General features: G+C 47.7%; 4 protein-coding genes across 4 annotated transcripts; 2 read left to right on the forward strand and 2 right to left on the reverse strand.

The window, feature by feature from the left end:
* Positions 1–732: 732 nt before the first annotated feature.
* Positions 733–3965, forward strand: LOC135806060 (uncharacterized). Its single transcript, XM_065320207.1, has 3 exons — positions 733–1251; positions 2194–2334; positions 2935–3965. Exons 1-3 carry the CDS (start codon positions 966–968, stop codon positions 3207–3209), a joined length of 702 nt encoding a protein of 233 aa, XP_065176279.1. The 5' UTR covers positions 733–965; the 3' UTR covers positions 3210–3965.
* Positions 3966–4672: 707 nt separating this feature from the next.
* On the forward strand, positions 4673–10423 carry LOC135806062 (uncharacterized). The gene is made up of 3 exons (XM_065320209.1): positions 4673–5280; positions 7473–7613; positions 9459–10423. Exons 1-3 carry the CDS (start codon positions 4965–4967, stop codon positions 9728–9730), a joined length of 729 nt encoding a protein of 242 aa, XP_065176281.1. The 5' UTR covers positions 4673–4964; the 3' UTR covers positions 9731–10423.
* Positions 10424–10656: 233 nt separating this feature from the next.
* Positions 10657–15997, reverse strand: LOC135806061 (histone-lysine N-methyltransferase SETD2-like). The gene is made up of 2 exons (XM_065320208.1): positions 13121–15997; positions 10657–11816 (listed from the first exon to the last, which is right to left on the reverse strand). The coding sequence occupies exons 1-2, from the start codon at positions 15725–15727 to the stop codon at positions 11538–11540; spliced, it is 2886 nt and encodes a 961-aa protein (XP_065176280.1). The 5' UTR covers positions 15728–15997; the 3' UTR covers positions 10657–11537.
* Positions 15998–20548: 4551 nt separating this feature from the next.
* Positions 20549–26643, reverse strand: LOC135806066 (leptin receptor gene-related protein-like). Its single transcript, XM_065320213.1, has 6 exons — positions 26320–26643; positions 24996–25064; positions 23582–23683; positions 23113–23168; positions 22307–22338; positions 20549–21586 (listed from the first exon to the last, which is right to left on the reverse strand). The coding sequence occupies exons 2-6, from the start codon at positions 25034–25036 to the stop codon at positions 21464–21466; spliced, it is 354 nt and encodes a 117-aa protein (XP_065176285.1). The 5' UTR covers positions 25037–25064; positions 26320–26643; the 3' UTR covers positions 20549–21463.
* Positions 26644–26724: the final 81 nt, after the last annotated feature.

A 26724-nucleotide genomic window follows, 5' to 3' on the forward strand; every position in this document is an offset into this window, starting at 1 on the left:
CCGCGCCCGTAGCGGGAACAGAGCGGTGGCTATCACTGGCTATGGCATAATATTTATGGCGATGGCGAAGGTTTGCTCTCGCTGACGCCGCTAGCATCGAGATGGCTTGCATAGCTAACCTCCATGTTGGTCCTTCTACTTCTAGTTGAAACCGCACTGCAACAAACCGTGTACATGTACATGACTCTTCCTCCCGCGGCCCGGGGATCTCTCGTCGCATTATTGCCATAGTGGCTTTTTTTGTGTGCCAGGGTCACCTCAGCGAAACGGGTGCAGAGTGCTGAAGCTATGCCTAATGTCGCAATGATGATGTCTCGTCAGTCAGACACTCAGTAGTAATAAGTGGCCCAAGTGTAAACAGTAAAGTCACACACACACACACACACACACACACACACACACACACACACACACACGCACGCACGCACACACACACACACACACACACAGACTATGCACATACAGTCATCAGGACCCTGGTTATCTGGTTATCGCATGGCCACAGTGCCAATACTGGCAATAGTGGAGTACAACATCGCGGTGCAGCCGCAAAGATACCGGGTATGTCGTGTCCGCGCTTGCTTGAGCTGCTCAGTGAAGCGCTGCGGCTGGGATACGGGCACACACGTGTCACTAGATCTCGAGGATGCTGCTGATCGCCTGGTGATAACTGAGCAAGAGAGCGTGTCGATGAGTCCTGTCGATATGGCCAGAGCGAGAGGCAACGCGTTACTCTGCTGCTTTTGTGTTGACATCAACATACTGTGTCACTTTCAATGTGGCTTGGAGGCTAGAAGGCCCGCACTGGCAGTGGACATCTGTAGCTTGGGAAGCAAGCATCCTCTCCTCTCAGCTCTAGCAAACGTTCGCCTGGGTCCTTGGAAGAATAACCTCAATTATTTCTAGGATACTTTGATCTTCTTTCCGCAAAGACACGTTAGGGGCAAGCACAGTTGACATCAGCGATGGCGTGTTTACCCGCTACTATGCGAGTGGTGCTGTTGGTGGGCATTGTCCTGGCTGGATGCCTCCACATCTGTGTCATCGCCTTTCCCAACTGGTGGTGGTTCAATTATGGTTACTGGGTGCAGGACACGACTGGTGTTCTTGGTACCAATGGTGGTATCTTCCAGTACTGCCAGCACTATCGCATCATGATAGGTGGTCACTACAATTGTTTCAACTATGGAGATAAAGCCGCGCAGAGTGAGGGACTTCTCGACACCACCGAGGATCTCATGCCCCTGGGAGGTAAGGTCACTCACAGATCAGCCTCCATCATCCTAACCCGCTAGGCACATGTAGATGTACGCTGGCTTTGCACTTGCATGCAATGGCGAACTGCTTGGATCGCAGTGCGTTGTGTTGGTCAACACAATGCTACACTGTACACTCACACCAAGAGTTCATGCGTATGTACTCTTGCCGCACACCCTTACTAGACATACAGTACAGTGGAGCGTCTGCTGTGCGGACTTGTTTGATAGACTTCGAGCCTGAGTCCTGTCAGTGGTGGTGGTGGTGACAAGTCCTAAATCTGCAAAGTAACAATGGCTTAGATCTGCATCAAAATCCGGCAGTACACATCCACGTATAGCTGCCATGCACTTTCTCAGTTCTGGTGGGCTCTGAAACTGAACAGTGCTCTATTTATATTTTCATTTACAGTGTAGTCCACGGAACATTTCATCGTAGCGTAATTTGTTATAATCCTAATAAAAAAGCGTCAAAGCACAGTGAGATAATGGTCTGTATGTATGCATGCATTATTGCAAGATGATTGGCTAAAGATGGATTGGCTACTTTGCCGATGACTGAATACCACTAACTGGTAGTTATGCTAGCCGCAGGATGTCAGATTTATGAACACGAGATTGAGAAAGCCTGAGACGTGCCATGTTTACGCTGATGAAATATGGTGTTTTGGGAAAGTTCACAGTTTAGTAATCATGAGTGCTCGTATGTATGTCGCGTGTTCGAGTCCAACAGCATAGCTTGGTTGTATAGGATCATGTTTATAAGCAGGTACTAGGTCTGCATTGCTGTGATATTTTAAGCTATTAGCCTTACAGTGCATGATATCAGCAGTTTGTGTGGGCGAGCCTGATAACTGGCTCTCATTAGCCACGCAGCCAAGACAGGATAACCAAGCTTCCATGCTGCCCTTCTTCTTGTTTCGCTTGCTGTGTGCAGGTATCCTGACGACGGTACAAGCCTTCACAGTTCTAGCACTGTTCATGAGCCTTCCCATTATAGTTCTAATCGGCGTAGCATGTAAAGTGGGAAAGAAGCAGACGATGATGAGAATTGTGTCGCTATGCCTTCTTCTACAGTGTAAGTTGACATCTCTGTACGTGTACATGTGTCATACGTATGTTTATGAATGCGTGAAGGACTTCTTTAAAGCCACATCAGGATCGATGTCTTGAATTCTGATGATTGGTGTAGTGTACAAAAATAGAAAGCTTTTACAAGTAAGATCCTTTATAATGCCCGACATTCGTGTATATATTTGTAATCAGTTTAGTTTAGTTGTACTGATTGTAGCAGTACCATACCAGCCTCGAAGGTTAGCAGCTCTCTTTGGAGCTCTTCTAGACATATACAGCTGTGAACAGTATTGTATTATCACACTGCACCATTGCTGTACATGTAGTCATTACATTCAGACAAAAGCAGATACTGTGGACTGGCATGGTCTTGTTTCACAGCGGCGTACAGGGCTAAACAAACGTCATGTGTTGGGTGTATCATGCCGCATGGATAGGTGATGGGAATATCAACCACTCTTCCCTAGATCACTGCAGTGCACTTGTAGAAGTATCCCGGCATAGGCTCGGCTTGGCCCGCCAATACCACATGAATCAACTTTCCACTGGATATCATTGACTATAATCACGATTATTGTTATTGTTTTGCTCGACTTTCTTCCAGGTGGCTTCATGATCGGATCGGTCGGCTCTGCCCATCAGTGGATCCACCAGCCGCTCTGCATGGAGTGTGACTGGCGTGATCTCTACAACTACGACTGGGCGTTCTACGCAGCTGGAGCACTGATCGGCATCTACATGTGTCTATTTGTCCTGGCGTTCATCACATCATGTACGGATACGAATGAGCCCCTCGAAGATCGCTTCAAGGCCAGGACCCATAGAGCAGATACGAGAAAGCAAAAGACACCAGCAGGATATCATCTGGATGGCGTGTAACCAGATATATCTCTGCACATGGCCTACGAAATCTACAGAGACCTCCGGCAATAGCCCAGACCTGCGGCAATAGCCCAGACCTGCGGCAATAGCTACAGAGACCTCCGGTAATAGCCCAGACCTGCGGCAATAGCGGCAATAGGCCGCATCTTGATATAGCCTGATATCTACATGTATCTCAAGCTGGACTGCTGCTGCTGCTGCTGCCTATGCCACTTTCATTTGCTACTTTCTACTTTCTAGGTGTTGTCAGAAGAACACCACTGCTTGCTTCTCACCTGCTGATGGGCATCTCCAATACCGACTCCATTTCAGTTCAACTTGATGTAACCCAATTCCCATACATGACAGCTATTGCGATCATACTTCTACTAGTATAATTATAATAGGATTATGACATACTAGTATCCTCTAGTGCTACATGTCATTTTGCTAGTATAAGTACTGAAGTAGCTTTCTTTTGCTGCATGGTGTTGTTTGCTAGTCATTTGTTCAGGACAATACTTGCTCTGTTTCCGTCATTCGCTTTTGACATCTTTCTGGCTAGCCCCTGATCAGAGTAATTCTATGTGATCTACTCCTTCTTTATACCGGTAGATGCATTGTGAGGCAATCCATATGTTGAGAAAGTATACAATTATTCAATTACAATCAGGCTATTTCTTAATTTCCAGGAATGCAATTGTAATTCTGCACTTCGATTATGGTGACATTGCTTTCCAGATCTGTGTACAGTAACTGTTATCAAGTCTTGGACTCCTTTGTTTGTTGGTGTTTGTGCTAGTGCTGCTGCCCATACACCACATACACACCGGGCCTGGCAGTTTGAAATAGACATGGACCGCTTCCGTTCACATCCTTTGTGCCAAGCCCACATGCACGGTCCTGCTGTGTGTGTGTCTCTGTCAGCCTGTGTGCATGATTGTGGTTGTACATGACCACGTACGGTCGGCGGCGATCGAGGAGATTACCATGGTCTTTGTTGTGCAGTTGTATTGCTATTGTACTTGGACGTGTGCTGTCTGTTGCGATGTGTACGTGTGTTTGTACCCTTTCTGCTTCTGCTGCTGTTATCCATCTCATCTCAGCGGCATCTGAACTCGGCAACGATAAGCATAGACAGCAGAACCATGGGCATAAGGTTCATGAAAGCTGCCCATTCCCGCTGTCTCAAAATAGATCGAGCAGCCAAAGGTGTTAGTGGAACGTAGAGGGTAACGGTGCTTGAACCGTATCTAGTCGCTAGGTAGAGCTCATTGGATATTGACGCGCCTTCGTGCACGCCTCACTAGCTTTGCGGCCCGTATCGAAACTGGGATGCACTACATGCCAGGCCAAGTGTGGCTAGTAATCAGCATCTGCAGCCGCGCTGGCAGCCCGTGTTCGCATGGACGAACAGACACCGGGACGTACACGAACATCCTTGGATGTCTTCATACGGTCAGGCACGCTGCGTGTGCGCTTGGGACGATGCATGACTCCGTGGTCGAGCGCAGTATCGGAGGAAAGGCGGCGAGCGTGTCAGCGTGCCATGGACCTGAGATTGCATTCTGCTCAGAAAGGGACAGCTAAGTCACTTAGTCTTTCACTGACCTGTTCCTTGTTAGTGTTGCCGTTAGGATAACTTGACGCCTCCGTTGTAGTCACACTGGTACTGCACAGACAACGTCAGGAATTGCAGGAAGAAGCCTTCCTTGATGGTATTGCAGTCAACAAAGGAAGAGAAAAGTGTAGTCTGGATCTGTCAACTCCACCATGAAGACCTTGAAAGGACTTACGAAGTCTGGCCTGAAGCCCAACAAATGCACTGATGCCATCCGCATTGTGATCATCTGTGGAACTGTGCTGAGCGCTGCGTTACACATGGCAGTGATCAGAGAGCCCAACTGGTGGCATTTTGACTATGGCTACTGGGTGCAGGATACCACTGGCGTGACTCGACTCAATGGTGGACTTTTCCAGGTATGCCAGTACCAAAGGAGTCCCATCACCACGGGCTGGACATGTGCTGGCATAGGCGAGGGGCCAGAAGGTCTGCTGGACACCAGAGACGGCTTACACCCAGAGTCAAGTAAGATGATAAGTTGATGACAGACTCAGTCATGTGACATGTACATCAATATAGGACTCCATACACTATAATTAAATTTTAATAATGTCTAGCAGAGGTTAGCATGCATAATAATTATAATACACACCCATGGCGTTGAAGGGACTCTGGCTAGCCGGTCACCAATATTACCTGGCTTGTGCTTATAATAAGAAGGCCTGGAGCAGGAGGCACAGGTAGACAAAGTTCTCTGCAGCATGTTGGTAGACTGTCCAAACGCACCATGAGTGATGACTGTGCCAAAACAGACCACCGATGTACAAGGTATACAATGGTCTTAAAACCATAATAGAATGTATAGAGCAGGCCAGGGCGTCGGAAGGAGTTTAACATTGGTGCGGCCAAAGTGTGAGAGGGGGTCGGGGGTCCTCCCCGGGAATTCTTTTGAAAATTGGGCCTAAAAAGCCATATAGAATAATAAAAAGAATATGCATGCTGATGATACACCGCATTGTCGATGTAAAACATGGTACCTGTACAAGAGTCGACAAGCCACCAACAAGGTTGAAATGTAAAAAAAATAAAATAAAATAAATTCGAAAATTATTGGTGCGGCTTTGGCCGCACCTGCCGCACCGGTTCCGACGCCCCTGTAGAGGTTGTGCAATTACATCATCAGTTGAGATACTTTGGCAATGCCGCGGACTCACGGCACAGGCTGCACTTGCACTAGCGACTCACGCTGTATACTTAGCGCCCATTAGAAAATCTTCTGCTAAATCATTCACAAAACCTCTATACACAAGCAAGTGTTGTTTGTTTGTTTGTATTCTTTATTTAGAGTGGGAAGTCCAAAACAGGCCCTAGCCTAATAACAATGGTCCCACTAGTGAGGGAATGCTGTATATCTGTGCTTAAGGATTAGTCAGTGTAACGGCAACTAGTAGGGAAAGAAAAAGAGAGAAGAAAAAAACAACTCAAAACAAGAGTTGCGACTTGCACAGGAAGAATAACGGAAAGAGCAGTGCATACAGCATTTGTAAAAAAAAGGCTTATTTATCTGGTAAGCAAAAAGGCAAGAGCCATTGACTTAAGCGATTGCGTTTTCTTTCTTGCCTGACCGCAGCGGGGAGCTGGGAGTGTCCTCCCGATATGAAAACATATGCAAGTCATGTACAAGTGTTTTGGTCGAATGCAGGACCGTCCGGCACAATTATTTGCTCCAAAGGCCTGGAGATGAGTGGAGAGACTGTGTTAGCGATCCTCAATGATCCTGTCACACCGGCATATCCTGTTTGCTTGTTGACCAGCTCTACGGGTGTGTGCATGGAAATGCACATGGACATGGCAGTTCAAACTACACTCGAATGTACAGTAGCAGATAATGATCCACGCCAGGATCCACGCCAGGAGTATCTCCAAATTCGCAAAGGGCGTACAATCATGTAAAAACAAAAAAAAACAAAAAAGAAAATATTGTGTTCATGTACAGTGAAACCTCGTTAGGAAGAACACTGATAAGACAAAAGTTTGCCTAAGAAGAACTAGTATTCGTAACTGTATTGGATAAAACCCTGTGTATTCACTGGGTAAAACATATGGATAAGAAGAACTCCCGTTATTGCGAACAAATATCATCGGTCCCTTGATGTTCGTCCTAAAGAGGTTTGACTGTACTGTCAAGAGCCCATAACAGGGCAGACCCCAAGAGTGTGCAACTCTGATCTTCGAGCTACAGGTGCTCTGCGCGGCGCTTCGCCTTCAGTAAGATGGTTCATTTACCTAGTGAAACAATGATCACGCTGACCGGATTTGGATTTTTCTACGGACGCAACAATTCACACTTCATTATGGTAGAGACAATGCCTGTATCACATTGTGATGCACCAGGTATAAAATAATCCGAAGTCCCCGAGAAAAGCAGGCTTGGCAGCCGGAAATTGTAGCAGGTCAATCATGGCGCAATGGCCCAGCTGATTTCCCAGTGTGTGGCTTCTGAGAGACTCTGTCCAAGTGTGTCTGGCTAAGTGAGGTTGGTTTGCCGTTACCGCCGTATCACCGGTACATGCATACATGAAAGTTGCCACACAAGGAGGTGGGCTCAAGACGCCGACCAGACCCTGTCATGCATGCTGGACTGACTACCCCTCCGATAATATACAATTTTGCATTCAAACTAGTGTTTACTGTTGTTTTCTCCCTTTCCCTGACAGATTTGCTCCCGTTGTGGCGGGGATTCACTGTGGGTGCACTGTTACCGGGCCTCCCAGTTATCATACTGTTGGCATTCGCCTTCAGAACCAGATTCAGGCTGATCTTGACGAAGATTGCATTTGGCTGTCTACTCGCCCAGAGTAAGTACTGATATAGGCATTCACTTGTCATATTTGTGGTGTGATGGCGGACTAGGGACTGGCTTGCCACTTTGCGGAACCTAGGCACCAAAGGCACCTCTGCCTCTGGTACCATTCCATGCATGTAGCCGGGAGGGGTACTGTAAAAGCCATCATTCTAACGAGGCGCATACATAACGATTTCCTAAAATTAACTGGTTTACGTGTACCAAAGTTAACGATTCTCACTCATTCTCAACGCTCAATACCAATACAGCTGATATACCAATACAGCTGATATACCAATACAGCTGATATACCAATACAGCTGATATACCAATACAGCTGTAGTATATGTAGCGATTTCTGTATAACGGTCTCTATCATAAGTTTTAACGACAGATTTCTCCTCGTTATTATAAACTCGTTAGAATTAGCACTTCGTTATTTTAAACTCGTTAGAATTAGCATTTCGTTACATATACGGCTTTTACAGTATAGGGCCTTCCAAGCACTGGGTCTGGGGTATCCCTCGCCAGGGTGTGGAGCGGCTAAGCAGTGGCCTTGATCTTGGAAGCTTCAGGGTATCAGCGATTTACAACTCTCTGGAATGAAGGCCGCCGTCACCGTGGTCTGGGAGGATACACAGCCATAGTAGTACAGCCTTTGCAAAGTGCCGCTAGTTTGACACATGCCGTGTCTTTTTTTTAACAATTTGCATTTTTTCCATTCCGAAGGAATAGCATACTACAGTAGTATGCCGATTATCCGGACGTCAACTATCCGGACGTCAACTATCCGGATGATCGATTGTCCGGATCGCCTGGTCGGGCTAGACCAAAAAAATAATTAGCAGGCATCACGAGGTTTTCATGGATGCAGCTAATGGGGTTTCTCCGCACATGTGCCAGTGGTTGTGAGACTTATTCACTCACCCCCACCGTTAGGCGCTGCACCTGCCGCTAGGGTTCACCGGGTGTTAGCGGCCGTCGTGAGTTCCCTTTGTGAATGGACACGATAATTTACTTTTTTTATGCTGTTTTGCTGATTTTCCCTGCACGGGGCACCATTCAAGCGATGCACAAGATGTATTACAACAGGTTGGAGTCAAAATGTATAAAGATAGTGTCATTTTGACGGGCTGAAGTGCGCCTAGTTCCTGTTTAGATAAATGTGTGACTGCTCCTATAGGCGAACAATCTTCTCATCCGAACCCCCTGGAGGCAGGCCTTACTTACCCTGAAGGTGCGGATAATCGGCACTCTACTGTAGTAACATATTCACTGGTTTTAGGGAAAGACTACAGTCCATTCAAAAAAGATGAGCGCTGGCTCTGGCGAGCTCCCGTGTTTGGCGTTTTTCGTGGTTTTATTGAATATTGTACACAGTGCACTGCCGCGAAATTTGAGGTTAGAAAAAGGGTCCAAAAAAGGTACCTCAGCTGGGTTTCGAACCGGACAATGCAGTGATGCAATTGCAAGTGGAGTGAAACGGATTGGATTTTCATGGCCTTTCCCAATTCCGGCAATACAAGACAAAACCTGGCCGAAATCCTATTCTTGTTATGGATTGCTTTTCGAAGAAATGGACTTCAGAAACATAATTGGAAGAGCATTCCATGGGGGATTGCAGAAAAAATTGTGAAAAAAACTCGAACCATGTTTGAACCATTTATGGGCAAAAGCTAGGATATCATCTTTTTCTGAATGGACTGTAGTAACGTTTTTTTTAAGTTTCTTGTTAAAAGGCCAAACATGTGTGCCCCGTTAGAGATTCAACTCTTACAGACCAGTAGTACAGTACGTTTTGTGGGATTTGCCCTTACTCAATGTGTTCTGCCTGTGTTGTTGTTGCTGCTGCTGGCAGGTTTGCTGATGGTTGGAGGTGTCGGAGCAGCACACGAGTACATTGTGCGTGCGTCATGCAAGGATTGTGATTGGCGGGAGCTCTACACATACATGTGGTGCTTCTACGCAGGGTGCGCGCTCATCGGGGCGTACATGGTGCTCGCGCTTGTGGCCATGGCTTCTTTCTTTCTCGATAGGAGCGATATCAAAAGGAACAGAGAAGACGAGTACTCAATCGACGATGCCACCTCCGATAGAACACAAACCGACATGGCACAGGCTGATGTATAAATGTCCAGTCGGCAGGCGCACAACCACCTGAACACCATCAGTGCAAGTGCAAGCATGTACATAAACCAGCTGAAGCCATTGGTGCCAGCAGCACGCGGGCACTCGTTAGACTGCTAAGTACTGCAACGAACACACCTGGCTGCAATGCTAAATATTATTGATAACACAAAAATCCATTGTGCGAAAGGATATCAAATACATCACCGCTCCTTCATTTCTGGCAATATACTATAATTCTTAGTCTGTATTCGTTGATGCCCTTTCCTTGAATCTTGCTACAATTTATCACAATAGTGCTGCACACAATCCACTTACCAGTATACCCCCCCCCCCCACCATTTTATACAGAGCGAATCCGGAATTCAGAACAAATTCTTCACCTTTGGGTTCTAAGTTTCAGAGCATTTATTAGTCAATGTTACGTAGCATGAGTTCTCCTGGTCACCATTGATGCCTTGATGCAAATCATTCATTTTGATGTGTGATGTGCAGCTGTATGCAAGATTTGTAGATTTCGTGCAAAGAGTGAAACATCTATCATATTCTCTCTAGATTCACTAATGGCTTCGGATTACAATTCTGAATTCTCCTCTAGAATTAGGTTCTGGTTTTAATTCTCCCTTATCACGTTATGCTCATTACATTTTCTACTTCAAGAAGACATTTCTGGGTAATCACAAATGTGGACTATCATTCCAAAGAGCCTGACACAAGCATGGGCATACAATATTCATGCTTTGTCAAAAGCCTGTTCCCATTCGCAAGCAAACACACAGTCATGTGAAAGCTGTTTTCCGCACACACACACACACACACACACACACACACACACACACACACACACACACACACACACACACACACACACACACACACACATGCATGCACCGACACAGGTCAAGCAACGCAGCAACAGCAGCACAGGGTTCAGTTGTCGAATATACTGAAATTTCAAAAGGACCAGCCTGCGGTGTTGTGCTGTCGATTTCATGAATATATATTCAGGCGTGTGCTATCACTCAAGAACAAAAACTAGAGCATTGAAAAAAAAGAGAAAATACTCGCGAAGTACACGGCAAGCCTAAGACATATTAGCACAAACTCGGCGAGAGTGTACAGTTCATAAAATAAAGGACAGACTTGGTACAGGAGATAAGTTGCATAGCCTACTTGTCATGACCGGCAAGCACACAGCACAAGAGGACTCGCACACACACACACGCACGCACGCACACACAGACAGACTCACGTCATTCAAGGATCCAAAACCGCGGTGTGGTCACTCTCAGAGGTCAGATGGGAGGAGAAAGTAAAAAAAAGAGTGTCCAACATCAAAACGGACCACAGCCCATGGCACACTACTGAAAAGGCTGGCTACATACTCAGCTAAGCAGATCTACCTATTTCACATTGAAAAGAATAAGATACACACACTATCCGCTTTAATAAAAACAAACAGCCATTGGGTACAAAGACGTGGAGCAAACAACACAGCACTCACGTGTAGACAGAACAACAATCCATGCCATGGAAGATGAACATGAACCCGAGTTGCTCCTACAGATCGAACTACTCAGAGGTTTTGGATCGTTAGAAGTGGACATTGATAAAAAGAAGGTAGGCGGTGCTATCATAGTTGTGCGCAGAGACACTCTGTTAAAAGAAATTTCAATAATTTTAAGATCAGATCATGGACTTGGTTCTTTCCAGTATTGCTCACATGGTATACTACATGCAGGAGAAATCACATGGGGATAAAAAGTTGAAAATTGAAAAATAAAATGTTGGGCTAGTGGTCATGAAGTACTTACGTTTTCACACGCTCGTACTTGTCTTTACATTTCTTCATGTAGGATCGCACGAATTTCGTCACTTTATCGCGGACGGTGCCCGTGAGCTCCGGCCGAGCGCTAGGCTTGTGTTTCATTTCCTTCTGGACAATCTCATGCGTCAGCTTTCTTGCCAAATACTTGAAGTCATCTGGGCTCTGAATGCGCCCTTGCTTGCAGTCGGGCTTCAGGTAGGGATTAAGCAACTGGATGACCACCACAGAAACATCAGCCCGGAACGCCTCGTGATTCCGCTCCTAGGGGAAGACAACAACGCAGCAGACAACAATGGCACATCATTCAGGATTCAGGATGCGGGGCCAAAAAGAAACAAGACGCCTGTCAAAGTGCTCCTTCAACAAACACAGAAGTCGCGGGATACTAGTAAGGCGTATCGCGTTGACGACTGAGTATTGTTACTACACTGCACTGCTCTTTAGGGAAGAAACAGCATTCACCATCCCCCTCTCTAACGTTCATGTCTTGGACAACCAATGGTGCCTGAGATACAAGACGAATCTCACCCACAAATCCAATCGAACAAATCAATAATCAAATGAGACAGGTGTCACTGACTGCTCAAAGTTAATTTTAGTTCCCTCTCCCTCTGTGTTGGGAGCATAGCATTGGCTCTCCTTTCTCCTTTCTCCTTTCTCCTTTCTCCTTTCTCTCTCTCTCTCTCTCTCTCTCTCTCTCTCTCTCTCTCTCTCTCTCTCTCTCTCTCTCTCTCTCTCTCTCTCTCTCTCTCTCTCTCTCTCTCTCTCTCTCTCTGTCTGTCTGTCTGTCTGTCTGTCTGTCTGTCTGTCTGTCTCTGTCCCTGTCTCTCTGTCCCTGTCTCTCTGTCTCTATCCCTCTCACACACACACAAGCACAGACAAAGGGACAAACCGGTACACACACACACACACACGCATGCACAAAAACGACACATGCCCAAACGCACGCACGCATAAACACACACACACACACACACATACACGCACACACCTCAGACCTCAGACATGCCCATCGCGGAAGCGATGATAGCGAACAGCTATGTTAGACATAGCAACTTGTGCTGGGATTACACCATTCAACAGCTTGCAAGGCTGATGAATTGACCGCCACTATTTTTAGCCTGGTATCCACCACACAGCTGTTTGAAGGGACTTTTTCTGGCCAGTGAATCCCTATTTTTCATTTTTCCATTTTTTTTCTTCTTTTTTTCTACACACACACACCACTCCACATACTCCGGCATACACTGGCTGTTGGTAACCACCCAGGAGAATGAAAGAAAAGTCAGGAAGAGTCCGAGAAAGAGAAGAAAGACGTGTGCGACCATGATCGCCGGGAATTGAACCCGCAACCTCTCGATTGGAAATCGACTGCACACACACACACACACACACACACACACACACACACACACACACACACACACACACACACACACACACACACACACACACACACACACACACACACACACACACACACACACACACACACACACACACACACACACAATCCCACCGTTATCTACTCATCTAAGGCAACATGGCAATATCTTGTTACTTACAGATTTAGGTAAGCTTGTTTTCTTTGTGGGATGCTCAGAGTCCTCCGGCTCCTCATCGTTAGAAGAACGGCGTCGTTTGGAACTTGATGGCTTCTTGGGTTGGCTGGTAGGCACGGAGCCATTAGAAGAGGACCCACGGCATTCAGCATTCTGCGCCACATCATTGGTGTCATCTGGAAGAGGTGGTGCAGGCTCCTCCGGTGTACTCACATCTTCAGGCAGCGGTGGTTGGAACTCTTCATCGGGACGTTCCCACTGTGGCTGTCTGTTAACAAGGTGATAATAGTACACCCGGCCTTCTTGATCGCGAGCATAGCTCCAGTCAGATGGTAGGTTGAGTGGGGATGACTCGATATCACACGACGTGTCAGAAGCAGCATCAGTGGCCGCCACCTCTTCCTCATGACAAGGTGAGTGAGACGTGATGGCCATTTCATCATCGTCCACAATCTGCATTGGCTGAGCATCTGCTATCACCACTTCTGCCAGCGGTGCAGCTAGAACGGAACTGAGTACTGCTAACTGCTGCTGTTGGTGTTGGATGTACAGACTCTGATAAGTAAACACGTCAGGAACGCCAACAACGTTGGGCAGAGCATACAAATTGTTAGGAGCAAGCTGCAACGGTGCTACTGCTGCTGATCCAGCAGCAATAACAGGATTAGCTGTATAAGCAGGATGTCCTTGGATATACTGAGGAGACGAGGACGATAGACCATGACTGCTTCGAACCCCACCAGCACCACTTTGGGAGTGTGGACTGCCAGCAATATCATAGTAGGCAGACGGACGATTTGTGACGGTTGAAATGCCTGACGGTGGCAAGTCAGATCGATAACGGTTGCGATCGTGTGAGCCATCCCAGCGTTTTGAAGATCTATGCAGTGGTGAATACTGGCCATGCTCTCTGCTTCGTCTCGATGAAGCGTGTGACCAGCTCCTTCGCGAGGAATACCGCTCGGAGGATGATTCAAACTTGGGCTTACTGCGTGGCTGCACAGGTGCTGCGGGTGGTTGCTGCTCTATCACTTCTTCAACACCATTCTTGGTTTGTTGCACCGTCTTCTTCGGTATTCGATAGACCTCCTTCAGTTCGCTCCACTTTTCTAAGAGGTTTTGTGCAGCAACGTGAACAAAAGACTTATCATCATTGGACGTGTAAGGCATCATGTTGTTGCTATCCGTACCACTATCACATGCATCTGCACCTGCATCTGGAGAGCCCACGCCAGAATCAGAGGTGGGTGGTGTACGTTTGGTCTCAGTTGGAGATGGCGAACTCTTTGCGTCCGAGTCATTAGCCGGAGAATGACAGCGAACCTCATCCACACCATTGATTTGCGTTACGCCAAGGCTGGATGGCTCGGCTACAGTTTTCACCGGAGAGTTAGGTGTTGCTGCTACTGTTGCTTCTGATGCTGGCGAAGCGGTGCTCGCTCCTGAAGACTTGGCGCTGACAGCCAAGGCATTGGGAGTCGACCACTTCCTGACCTGGGAGAGAACTTTGCTGTCAAGTAGTGGATTTAGACTAGCAACAGGAAGATGTGACAGTACATCAATGATGCTGGATGCCAGTGAATCCGTCTTCTCGTCCTCACAGTCGACCATCCAACTCCACAGTAGCGACAGGCCCTGGAGTCGCATGAACATTTTCAGACATTTCTCATCTCCAGTGGCTAGCAGTGTTTGAAGTACTAGAAGGCGTTGATCACTTCGGTCAGCTGTCACCATTAGTCGTGACAATGGTAGAATATTGCTCGCCTCTCTGATTCCCACGCCAGAGCCACTACGCAGACTCTTCACTTCGGTCGTGAACTCGTCTTCTTCGGGCAATGTCCTGGGTTTCTTACCTCCGGTGGGTCGACCCTTCTCTGGCACTTTCTCTGAACGTTCTCGCTTTCCTCCAATGATGCCACGGCATTTCGTCGATCCACAGTAACATGGCTGAGCTCCTTCACCACTGCGTTGAAACTGGTAATCAAATGTCAATTCCTCGCCTTGCTTGATCGGTGAAATACAGAAGAAGCCGATGCGCAGATGTCCATTGACGGTCCATTTCTGCGTTTCGCAGTTGGGTTCACAGCTATGGTTGATGAATCTGGAAATGCTACCCTTCAAAGTGGCATCGATGATTTCATCAGTCCGCAATGTCATGAAGTAATGGTGTCGCCGCCCGTCGAGGTGATATCTTGCCGACCTTTCCTGGAATTGCTGATTAGAACATACCTCTCCGATGTACTCAAGAACAAACGCACCCTCTGCTATGTCCGCTTTGGCTCGTAGCCCCCAACCCTTCTCGCCAGTATTAAACTGTTCTACGTGAGCATGTTGACGCTTTTGGAAGCGCTGGTTTTGACAAAATTCTCCATATTCACAGAGCTTGGGGTTGCACTCTATCATCAGCAGACGGTTTATGCAGTCCTCCCCACATCCAAGTATTGGCTGGCCATTTTCATAAGCTATTTCGCAGTCGCACTGCATTTTGTTGTCCCTCTTGCCATTCTTGCTTGACTTTCGCTCGTTCAGGTAAACGTTCTCCTTGAGTTCCTCCCATTTTGCTGGCTTACGACCATCATCGGGCCCTGCTACATACTCCTCAGTGTCCATGGTGAAGAAGATTTGTTGAGCAAAACAAGAATTCTCAGAAATTCTTCTCAACGCCCTGAAATAGGTCACACAGAATCCACATCGAACAAAGGCACGGGTGCGTCCATAGCCAGTGACTGGCCCTGAGACACTACCCAAGCGAGATGCAGGCTCGACAGGCAAGATCGAGGGAAGTCTGAGGCCTCCTCCTTGGCATTGGCTTCTGCCTGAAACGTTACACTAGCTTGCAAACTGCTTTGCTGCGTGCAGGACCCCAGCTCTGAGCTTGGTTTGCCCGGATCGTCGTCTACTCAGCCGTGTGTGGAGTCGCCGAGGCCGCAGCAAGCTGGATATGACTTGAGCAGTTGAGGCCGGCTGCGCCTGCATACAGCATGACTGTACAATGTCATGTAGATCTACACTTAACCCTCACACCACAGAAGAGATGAGCCAGTGGGGTGTCGCAAGCTTATATTGAACGTGAGCACGACATGATTATTGTGATCATGATGACGTATAACATAGTTCGCGTGAAATGATCGGACTGGGCCGTCTAAGGCCGCCCATCTGTAACATAGTATGATAGGAACAAATAACGCCATCTATCGGCTATGAAAGAGCGTTTGAAAGACGACCCATGGGGTCATGTAACAATCATAAAGGCTGGGTGTACCAGTACATTGCTATGGCAACTGCATGACCACTAAGTACTCGGTAGTACCCACAAGTATATTAATTGTATTGTCTGCGGCAGCCGATGGATGTGCACCATGCGGATTTCGTGCCCATCGGCCGAGCCCGTGCCTCCCCTCCGTCCGGTAGGCGTGGGCGGGTGGGAAACAAAATTGCGTGGCGAGCACTCGCAGCAAAACAGACAACTGGCAAAATTACACCAGCCAGCAGTAGATGAGCCGTCTACGGATGCATCCGCCAGGCGAAGGGTGGCTCATACGGGATGTCGTACGCGAGTGCGACCCGAATGCGGAACTCTGCAAGAGTGCGTGCTTGCGCCAGTCGACTGCGGCGGCACGGCCGAGTGCGTATGGTCACCTAAAGTCATCTTGCGGGAATATTCCCCTGCGGGGGCGCGGCCCGTGGCGTGCTGGTTAACTACGGTTTGCGCAACGCAAACCAACATTTAACCCTCACACCACAGAAGAGATGAGCCAGTGGGGTGTCGCAAGCTTATATTGAACGTGAGCACGACATGATTATTGTGATCATGATGACGTATAACATAGTTCGCGTGAAATGATCGGACTGGGCCGTCTAAGGCCGCCCATCTGTAACATAGTATGATAGGAACAAATAACGCCATCTATCGGCTATGAAAGAGCGTTTGAAAGACGACCCATGGGGTCATGTAACAATCATAAAGGCTGGGTGTACCAGTACATTGCTATGGCAACTGCATGACCACTAAGTACTCGGTAGTACCCACAAGTATATTAATTGTATTGTCTGCGGCAGCCGATGGATGTGCACCATGCGGATTTCGTGCCCATCGGCCGAGCCCGTGCCTCCAAGAAAAGGGGGGCGTGCGGTGCTTGCGACCCGTGGCTCAGTAACGCCGCGGCATGCCTGCAGGCCTGCGAACGTACGTGCGGTAAGCTCCGCTGGACCACCGCCCGGCTGCCATCAAGGCATACTCCGGGGCACCTTGGTTCGCCATGTGCGTTGCGCCACCTGCACGGAGGGAGTGGCTACTGTAGCTGGGGCCCAGAACCCTGCGCAACACTACGTTGATGTCATTGGGCGTGAGCCATCGTCCATTGCCGAACTTGAAGAGAGGTTGTTCGTCACTACCCCATGCGCATGATCTGACGTATGCCTCGAGGGCCAGGACGGGGCATATTTGCGGGTCTGCATGGCGATGCAGCACAACCTCGCCACCGCTTGTCAGCTGCGATGTCTTCGTGCGTTGAAGCCGTAAGCTGGCTGTGGCCTGAGAGAGCACGAGGTGAGCGCGCCTGAGAGTTTTCAGGGTACCCGACCCTGCTGGCGACGGGGACGTGTACTCGCTAACTCGCAGCAGACCATGGAATGCTGTCGTCAATGCGGCCCATAGCATGAGCGTGTCGCCAGGGCTATAAGCGGAACGCTGCAGGAAAAGATGTAGTGCCTTGAGTTGTACGGCGGTGATAGCCTGTCTCCGAGGCTGGGCAGTTGCGTGCCGTGGGAGCGATGCGCGTTCTCTCTCCAGGCCTTTCACCAGAGCGGTGAGCCGGCTGGATGGAAGGACTTCGACAGGTCCTCCCCTGCAGAGGAGGTTGTATCTGACTGCGGCCAGGTATACTTTCAAAGTGCCGGCACTGACAGAATGCGACATGGAAGCGGCAAATAGCAGGATGTCATCGTGACGCGGTGACAGCGGGTCGCGGTGAATCTGTTGCATGAACTTGCGGAATGCGTGCCAGCCCGGGGCATATGTGTGTTGCGTGGCTGCGGCCACTGAATTGGATATGAGTTGTTCGGCTCGTGCGGAAAGTGCGGCGGCTGGCGAGCCTGGCAGAGAGGACACAGGAGAAGAGATAGCGTGCCACATGCATCCACCAGTGACCGCGTATAGCAGCGCACATGCCCACATGCGCGCACATAAACACAAGCATATACACAAACATGCGCACATCCATCACCACCTGCCCTAGACAGCGGCTAGGAAGCGAGCGAGAAACACGATAGCTAGCCCTGCGTGCTGACTGGGGCCAGCGGTACGTTGCGGAGGAAGCGACTGCGGTGGCCCTCCTGCGGGAGGTTGCTTTTCTGCGGATAGATGAGCGATCTGGGCTGGCGAGCCATCATGTGAGCGGTTGCATGCGGCAACGGCCAGCGAGCCTGGAATCAACACAACAAAGGACAAAGAAATTCAGTCAGTGCGAGTGACCCTGCTTCGTACGACCCACCCCCATGAGCGCAGTCATGATCCTAGGTGTAACGGGGCTCTCTGACCGGCGGAGGCCTACTGCCATGAGGCGTGCGGATTTTGCTTGCGGCTTGCCTATTTGATTCCCCATCTAGATGTGTCTATTGCGGTGGTCTCCCTAGGCAGCGGCGGGACCGAACTGCTCCCAAAGAAAGTGCAGGCGTCTAGGGGACCTGATTCAGTCCCTAAGCACACCGGGCGGCAAATCTAGAGGACTTGACTCGGTCCATAAGCACACAGGGATGCGATTCTAAAGGACTTGACAATCCGTAAGCACACAGGGTTGAGGCAGAAATGATAGGCAGTAACACCCCGGCGAGGGCTTAACAACTAGTGCAGAGGTGCAACGGGTGGGGCGTGGCAGTAGGCTGTGCGAGCAGCGATACACAGCGGAAAAAGTAAAGGAAACAAAAGAAAACACGGGGGCAGAAGCAAAGTTCTGTGGTCTCAGGAGCAGAGCGTCCAATCTCGGTAACGGCGGACCCTGGATGGCGACTTCCTCACGCTGCGGCGTGGATGTTTGCGAGTGACGACGGACTGAGGTCGGCCCCGGGCGCCAAGAGGCGGAACCGTGGGAACCGAGCGCGGGATAGGGCATCTGCGATACCGTTGTCCACTCCGGCGATGTGGCGGATAAGCAGACAGAAGTTGTGGCGAGCGGCCGTCTGGAGGGTGCTGCGTATGAGCGCCACGACTCCTGGGTGCCGGCAGGTGCCCGACTCCCAGGCAGCGCACACGGAAGCGTTGTCGCAGTGGAGCAGGATCTTCTTCTGCGTCCAAAGCGGTCCCCACAGCTGGCAGGCGAGGGAGATTGGCCACATCTCCCTCCACATGATGGAGGTGTATGGCGGCGTCTGTTGCGTTGCGGACCATGCGCCGGCGAACCAGCGACCTTGAAAGAAGCCACCGAAGCCTAGGCCGGATGCGTCCGTGAACAACTCAAGGTCCGGTGACCTAGACCACTCTGGGTCGCGCATAAGGGCTTTGCCGTTCCAGACGGGAAGGAATTCCTGCCACCACCGGGAGTCCCTCTGGGCTGCTGAGAAAGCCATACTAAAGTTCTAAATGTTGAGGAATAGAAAACAAAATTGCGTGGCGAGCACTCGCAGCAAAACAGACAACTGGCAAAATTACACCAGCCAGCAGTAGATGAGCCGTCTACGGATGCATCCGCCAGGCGAAGGGTGGCTCATACGGGATGTCGTACGCGAGTGCGACCCGAATGCGGAACTCTGCAAGAGTGCGTGCTTGCGCCAGTCGACTGCGGCGGCACGGCCGAGTGCGTATGGTCACCTAAAGTCATCTTGCGGGAATATTCCCCTGCGGGGGCGCGGCCCGTGGCGTGCTGGTTAACTACGGTTTGCGCAACGCAAACCAACATTTATACGTGTATCACTGTATGTTACTATGTACAGTGCTGGCAACTGAAATCCGACCCCCTGGGCGGCGCGGCGCCCCGGCCAGGGGGTCGGATTTCAGTTGCCAGCACTGTACATATACCTGTAATGTAAAGCTACGTGGAGTCGTGGACCTGCCGTCATCATCACACACATAATTACACACATAATTTTATTATTATCACATCATCAATAATACAATAGTCTGTAGGAAATTCGTCAGCATCGCTTTTCTAAATCAACACACACATGTACCGGTACGTAGACCACTGAGTCTGTAGACAATGGTAGACTGTCTACGTACCTGGACTTTGCTCCAGATACCTGGTTTGAGTAGGCATTTTCGGTGATGAAGAGTCGATGCGAGTACATGTACTTATAAAAACAAAAACAATTTTACCCACCCATGCCTACCCTGTACCAAGGGCAAGGGTACACCCCCCCCCCCCCCCTCCCCCTCGGGGTATGTACTCTTGCCGGTACCCACTGCATGCATTCCTGTACCAGTATGGCCTCATCAGATCAGCTCAGTGACAATTTGTTTTGTAACAATGATGCACCGGCACATGTATAATTATTATGTCTGGTCGGCCCACAAGGCCTGGTGCAAATAAAAATGGAAAAAATTAATGCTCTAACCGAGGTATTTTGTCCTGAAGCTCTACTTCACTGACTTGTCAAAACTTGTGAGTTTTTCAAGAAGTCAGCGCACAGGGATCACGGTGGTACGTGAAGCAGAGCACTATTAGTGAGTATTACACACAAAGCAGCACAAAGGAGGCGGACAGATTCGGTGCAGCTCCTAATCTGCACTCAAATTCTGATGTACATATTGAAAAATAATACTAAAACACAGCGCAGAGTAAAGAGCACCCAAGCGCATGTCAACCGAGCACCGCTATTATGTGCACAGAAAACCACTAGAAGAATAAAGGCCCAAGTCATTGAAGGCATCTGCAAGAACTAAGAGCTAAGAAGGCTATGTACATGACCTGGTATGTTTCGATAAATAGTTCTGGAGAAAAAACATCGTGTAGTTGTTGTGGTTTTAAAAACAGTTCCCAGCTCTGAGGAACGAAAACGAAACAAATTTCTTTTGAAGTATCTTACAAGGCCATGTCGGTGAATGTCGACATGCACAGGTATGGCAGTGAGTCGTCTGTCTATAGATAAAACCAGTAGGATAGTATGTACAGAACCTACGATAGGCGTGCTGCAACGAGAGAATGTTGCAAAGGATATCCACTCTCTTTTATAGCACATTGAGTACAACAAGGATTCGTTTAGAAATTTACATCAGCAACAGCATCTGATTACTTGGAAAGTATGAGTGTGTACAGTCTGATGCTGTCCAGTTTTACCTTCTGTGAAATGTCTTAGAAGGACAGGGTGACGGAACACCTGCAACCAACGGGAGTTGAACGCTGAACGGCATACTTAATTAAACGCCATGAGTTCAAATCCGTCACCCTCGTCAGGTGAGGAAACACGATAGATGAGTACGGTCAAGAACCCCAGCACAGTTCCACCGATTGCAAGACCAACCGACTCCCAGACAATCTGCAGCACAGCACAGTCGCAAGTACACCAGTGTTCTATTAGAGCAAGGTTCAAAAATTCACCAAGCTGAAGCAGTACAATGGAGGAGTGATTGGGCACCTCAAAGCCAAAGTATGAAGGTCAGTGGCAAGATTCTTGAGGAAGTGAACACATTTCTTATCCCACTTGATTTGTTAGTGTTAGCACTTTTTTTCTTTTGTAGCCCCTTCATATTATTACTTCAAAACGAAGTAATTTTTATGTGAATGGGAAAATGAGAAAAAAGCTATCCATACAGTCACAAGCGCAGTCTCACTATAAGCGCACTCCAAGAGAGCTTCGAAGATATACAAGCCCAGTCTCCAATATAAGCGCAGGGCTTATACTGGAGAACTGTATGGATCATGTCCATACATGTTTGATGTCACACAGTACCACATACACATGCTGTGGTGGAAATCTGTGATCCCCGCGACAAAAAAGTTCGGACTCAGTGTAGAGTCTACCATGAAGCACTAAACACTAAACTGCAGTCACGGTACCTGCTGGGAAACTTTGTGCTACTGGTATAATGAAAAATAATAACCAATGTACATGCACCAGACGGTTGAAAATGATAAGCCAAGTCTCTAGTAGAAACTCAGCCTCTAATACAAGCCGTCCGGACTGGTTGAAAAATATAACCGTCAGGCTTATAATGGAAATAATACGGTATTAGGCATAAACTAGCCTTTCAGTTACCTTTCCAGCATGGGCAAGAATAGGAGGGATGGCTATATTCACAGGAAAGCAGAAACACACAGGCAACAAGCAGTCAAAATAGCGGAAAGAAAGCAAGACATGCATACTCGTCAGAACGACCACAGGAGAGTGACTGCATTCAGTCCGGCTGGTATTGCTGTCTACTTTTTGAAGTACAAAAAAAGGCTGGGTATGTGTACTTCGAAGTAGATCACTTCTTCTAAGAAGATACAGATATGCACAAAAGGATCACAGCAATCCTTTAAAGCAAAGCATTCCCTGAAATATGCTGCTAATTAATCTCAAAGCGGTAGCTGTTTCGACCTTGAACTTTCAAACGCTACTCATAGACCCGCCATATACATGATTGTATTCACGGAGGTCGCGGATTACAAGCAACCTCGACTAGACTCTAGACTTCATTGTGATCGGTTCCACCAGTCACTCTGAGCTCCGCTGATGAGACCTAACTAGGTTAAAACCGCTACTTGTAGCTGGCCGAAGATCGAGTACATATATTCACAAACAGTCGTAGGGAGTACAGCCACTTGAATGAGATGAAACTAAATGAAAAAGACAGCAGAGTTAACTGGGGAGAGGAAAAAGGGTGAGTAAGGCGAGAGAGAGAGAGAGAGAGAGAGAGAGAGAGAGAGAGAGAGAGAGAGAGAGAGAGAGAGAGAGAGAGAGAGAGAGAGATTAACAGAAAAGTAAAACAAATGTTACTGAAAAGGCAACAATAGCCAGGTTCTGGCCTTCTGGGTCACAGGGTAGGATAACATCGCTGATTGGCAATACAGATACCTTACCTAGTCCAGATATGATAAGGCCTGTGGTAAAGAAAATAGCAAGCTCATACCCAACACTGTACGAAAACAACACAAACATAGCACAAGTGAATCTTATGTATACATGTAATGGTTGTCAATAACAAGTCTGTGAAGATGGTAGATAGTGCTGCCCAGTGCAGTCTGTGACAGTGTCCCCATTTTTGGGTTTCGGCTTATTTCTTCTTGTTTGATTACTTCTAGCTCTCCCAAGATAAAGCTCTGCTGTTGTTTTGTTTCCCGCCTTCTTCATTAGTAATTACAAGTGTTAGTTCCTTTGTAATTACGTATCCACGTTAACTACCTTGTCGGATCCGCTGTGCCTTGTGAGTGCTATGCACGGAGTATTTGTGGATGCATTAGTGTGTTGTTGCACAAAATACTACTACACGTGTAGTATGATAGAGCAGGGAATTGCAGATTATAAGCAACTTAAACCAACTGCCCTCACCTGGAGTTTCCTGAGGAAAAGGAATCGCTTGTTCCTTTGGCCATTTTCGTTGGCAACGGCGATAAGACAATGGGGATAATACAGAACAGTGGCCACCATGCTCTGCAACAGGATAAGACATGAACAAAGCAAACAGCACAATGGATCAAATCATGGCACCAAAACATCAAACATGGATTTAGAATGGACGTAAACTGAGTTGTAGTTTCATAATTATTGGAATTACATACATGTACCTCTAGTTCTTCTGCGATATTTACTATACGTTTCGGCAGGATTACCATCGTACACTACTTCGCCACCAAGGTGAAAAGGCATAGTGGTGGCCTGCGGAAGCGAAGGCTATAGTTTGTGTGCTTCTGAACATTCAAGTAATGCCAGCGCGGATCCCGCGAACATTATTATATTATTATTACTTCTTCGAATGAACTTAACTATGACAATGCAATGCTGACCTTAAACTCAATACATTACAGTTCATTCTAGCAGACACGCACGCACATGCACAACCTACAGATGATGGTGTGGCATCGGTGGTTGTAAAAGTGCAATAATTGAAAGGGTAGAAAAACATGAATCGATCATACTTCAGTTGTATCAGTGATACCATGTCACTTCTCTAGTATAGCCTATTAGTGGCTACTATCATACCTGTATAATGTGACATATTATAGTCAAACCTCGTTAGGACAAACTTCAAGGGACTGAACAAGTTTGTTTGTCTTATCCGGAGTTCTTCTTATCCAGATCTGACAAAAAAAACTTGATATGCACATCATATGGATTGTATTTATGAATTCATGACAGCTTGTCCTCCCGGCCTTGCAGTTGTAACATGCTGTCAATTCGCTTTGCCCATACTGATACAAGAAGAGGTTTGACTATCGGAAAAAACTACGGTCAGCGCACCCACGGAGACCGGAAGTTCGTACTACACGCTGATTTTGCTCAAATCACGCTTGAAATCAGTTCGTCTTCACGAAAGTTTGCCGCACAGGAGTTTGTCGTAAACGAATAATTTTGACTTGATATGATGCCTGGCCAACCATAGGATTGGCCCTAGTTCGCACTAATGGAAAGTTCGCCTTATCAGTGTTCGTCCTAACGGGGTTTGACTGTATGTCATATGCTATGGAGAGAGAGAGTCCCAGCTCTCCCAGAATGATGAAGAAAGGAAAGACATATGACATGAGAGTGTGAAGCATGCAAACATAAGAGAGAGAGAGAGAGAGAGAGAGAGAGAAACAGAGAGAGAGAAAGACAGGGAGGGGGAGAAGAGAGAGAGAGAGGGTGGGGGAGAAGAGAGAGGGTGGGGGAGAAGAGAGAGGGTGGGGTACACAGAGAGCGAGAGAGCAAAGCACAGGTGTTCACAGTACATGTATTTGCAAAAGTCCATGGACTAGTGATGTCTTACTTATGTAGAGCACAGGACAAGATCAGCAACAGTCCTGACATGCATCCCAAGAAAGCCAGGGTCACGATCCTACACAGGATAGAGCATACAATACAACAATACAACATTAGTAGTGTATTAAAGGTATCCAGTAAGCGATGCCTTGATACATTGTTATCCAGTACAGGTTGGCTATGGGTTTCCTGTAGGGTAAAACGGGTGGGTCATCTAGTAGCGAAATGATGCAACAATGATCACTTTCCATCTTTCACCATTTACAGTTGAACATCGATTATCCGCACATCGACTATCCGACCATTCGATTATCCGTAACAGTTTTTTTGGGCGCACGTGCCGTAGAGTACGCACTGTGCATGTAGTGAGCCATTCAAGAAAATACGAAAATTTTGAAAAGTAAAAAGTAAAAAGGTCGTGCGGCTAGTAATAACCACTGAAAGTGTGTGAGTGACAGTTTTTTCTTATCCGGAACATTTGCCTTATCTGAACACCGCCTGACAGTTGTCTGCCCAGAGGTGGTCGGATAATCGATGTTCAACTGTAGATAGGAGCATGAAGATGTGTTATACCCATTTCCTCAGTTCACGCATTACATCCGCCTTGCATCAGGTAAATCTTATTGGGTGTAGTGTCAACATCGGGGTCAAAGCATCACAAGACCTGCACCCTCCGGTACGCCGATGGCACGATATGCTGTGAAAGACGGATCCATGGCGAGAGTCTCACCCCTTGTCCCGATCTTCCCTGGACAGATCCTACTAATGAGGCTATCACTCATGGCCTGTTATTACTGCTTGAAGTACATGTACTGGTTACATGTGAGCCTATGGCCAGACTCTTAGGACAAGAAATTGTACTGGCTCTTCACCCCACGACTGCCAGCACATTTACACTTACCACAGTCTACTTTCGATAAGACGTGTATTCAGTCCTAGGGAAACCTTTACATGTACTAAAAAAAGAAAAGAAAAAAAGTTTGGGATCCTTCCAGTCAATCCCCAGCTTCCTAAGCTACCAAAGGGCCACGTCGTTTTACATGAACTCGATGATGAAAATAATTATGGTCTCCCAGCAAAGATAGCGGGCAAAAAAGTAACATGCAATGTACTAAGCCTGTGTGTTCCTTGTCCCAGGTCTATGGTATGCTGTACAAAATATTGTTCCTCATAGTCATACATAAAATCATTCAACACACATGTTCATCAGTTCTACTACTGGTGTACTCAGTAACTGAGTTCACTGTTCAACTGAATATCAAGCAGGGAACTAGAAAGAGAAGATCGTGCCGGTAAGATAGCAGAACGATTTCCTAACCAGTTTAACTTACGCTACGTCATTGTTCAATGACAATCGTGAATGGAAGCAAGCATGGACAGAACCAGAGGACACAGCAAACAATGACTTTCAAAAGCAGCACGACTCAAGCAAACGTCGCCGTGTTGATGCTACCTCGGAGTGCCGCCATCTCTTAGAAAGACACGAAAAATCGACGGGATAGCTATGTTATGAGGGGCTATGCAGTTGTTCAATGAAGAGAAAAGGGGAACCGAGAAATGCAACAGTACTGTCTCTTCTGTACTTGACAGACACTTCTGACTTGGACATAAGCTTTTGGAGTTTTGTCGGGAAGACACACAAGGAGAGCTAGAGCTAGCCTGAGTACGAGGGTGACAATTTTTTTGAAAAAAAACACGTGTCATGTCTGAATGTGTGAATAGTATACACTGTGAAA

Source organism: Sycon ciliatum, chromosome 1 (assembly GCF_964019385.1).
Source record: "Sycon ciliatum chromosome 1, ocSycCili1.1, whole genome shotgun sequence".
In the NCBI taxonomy this organism is placed as follows: Eukaryota; Metazoa; Porifera; class Calcarea; order Leucosolenida; family Sycettidae; genus Sycon; species Sycon ciliatum.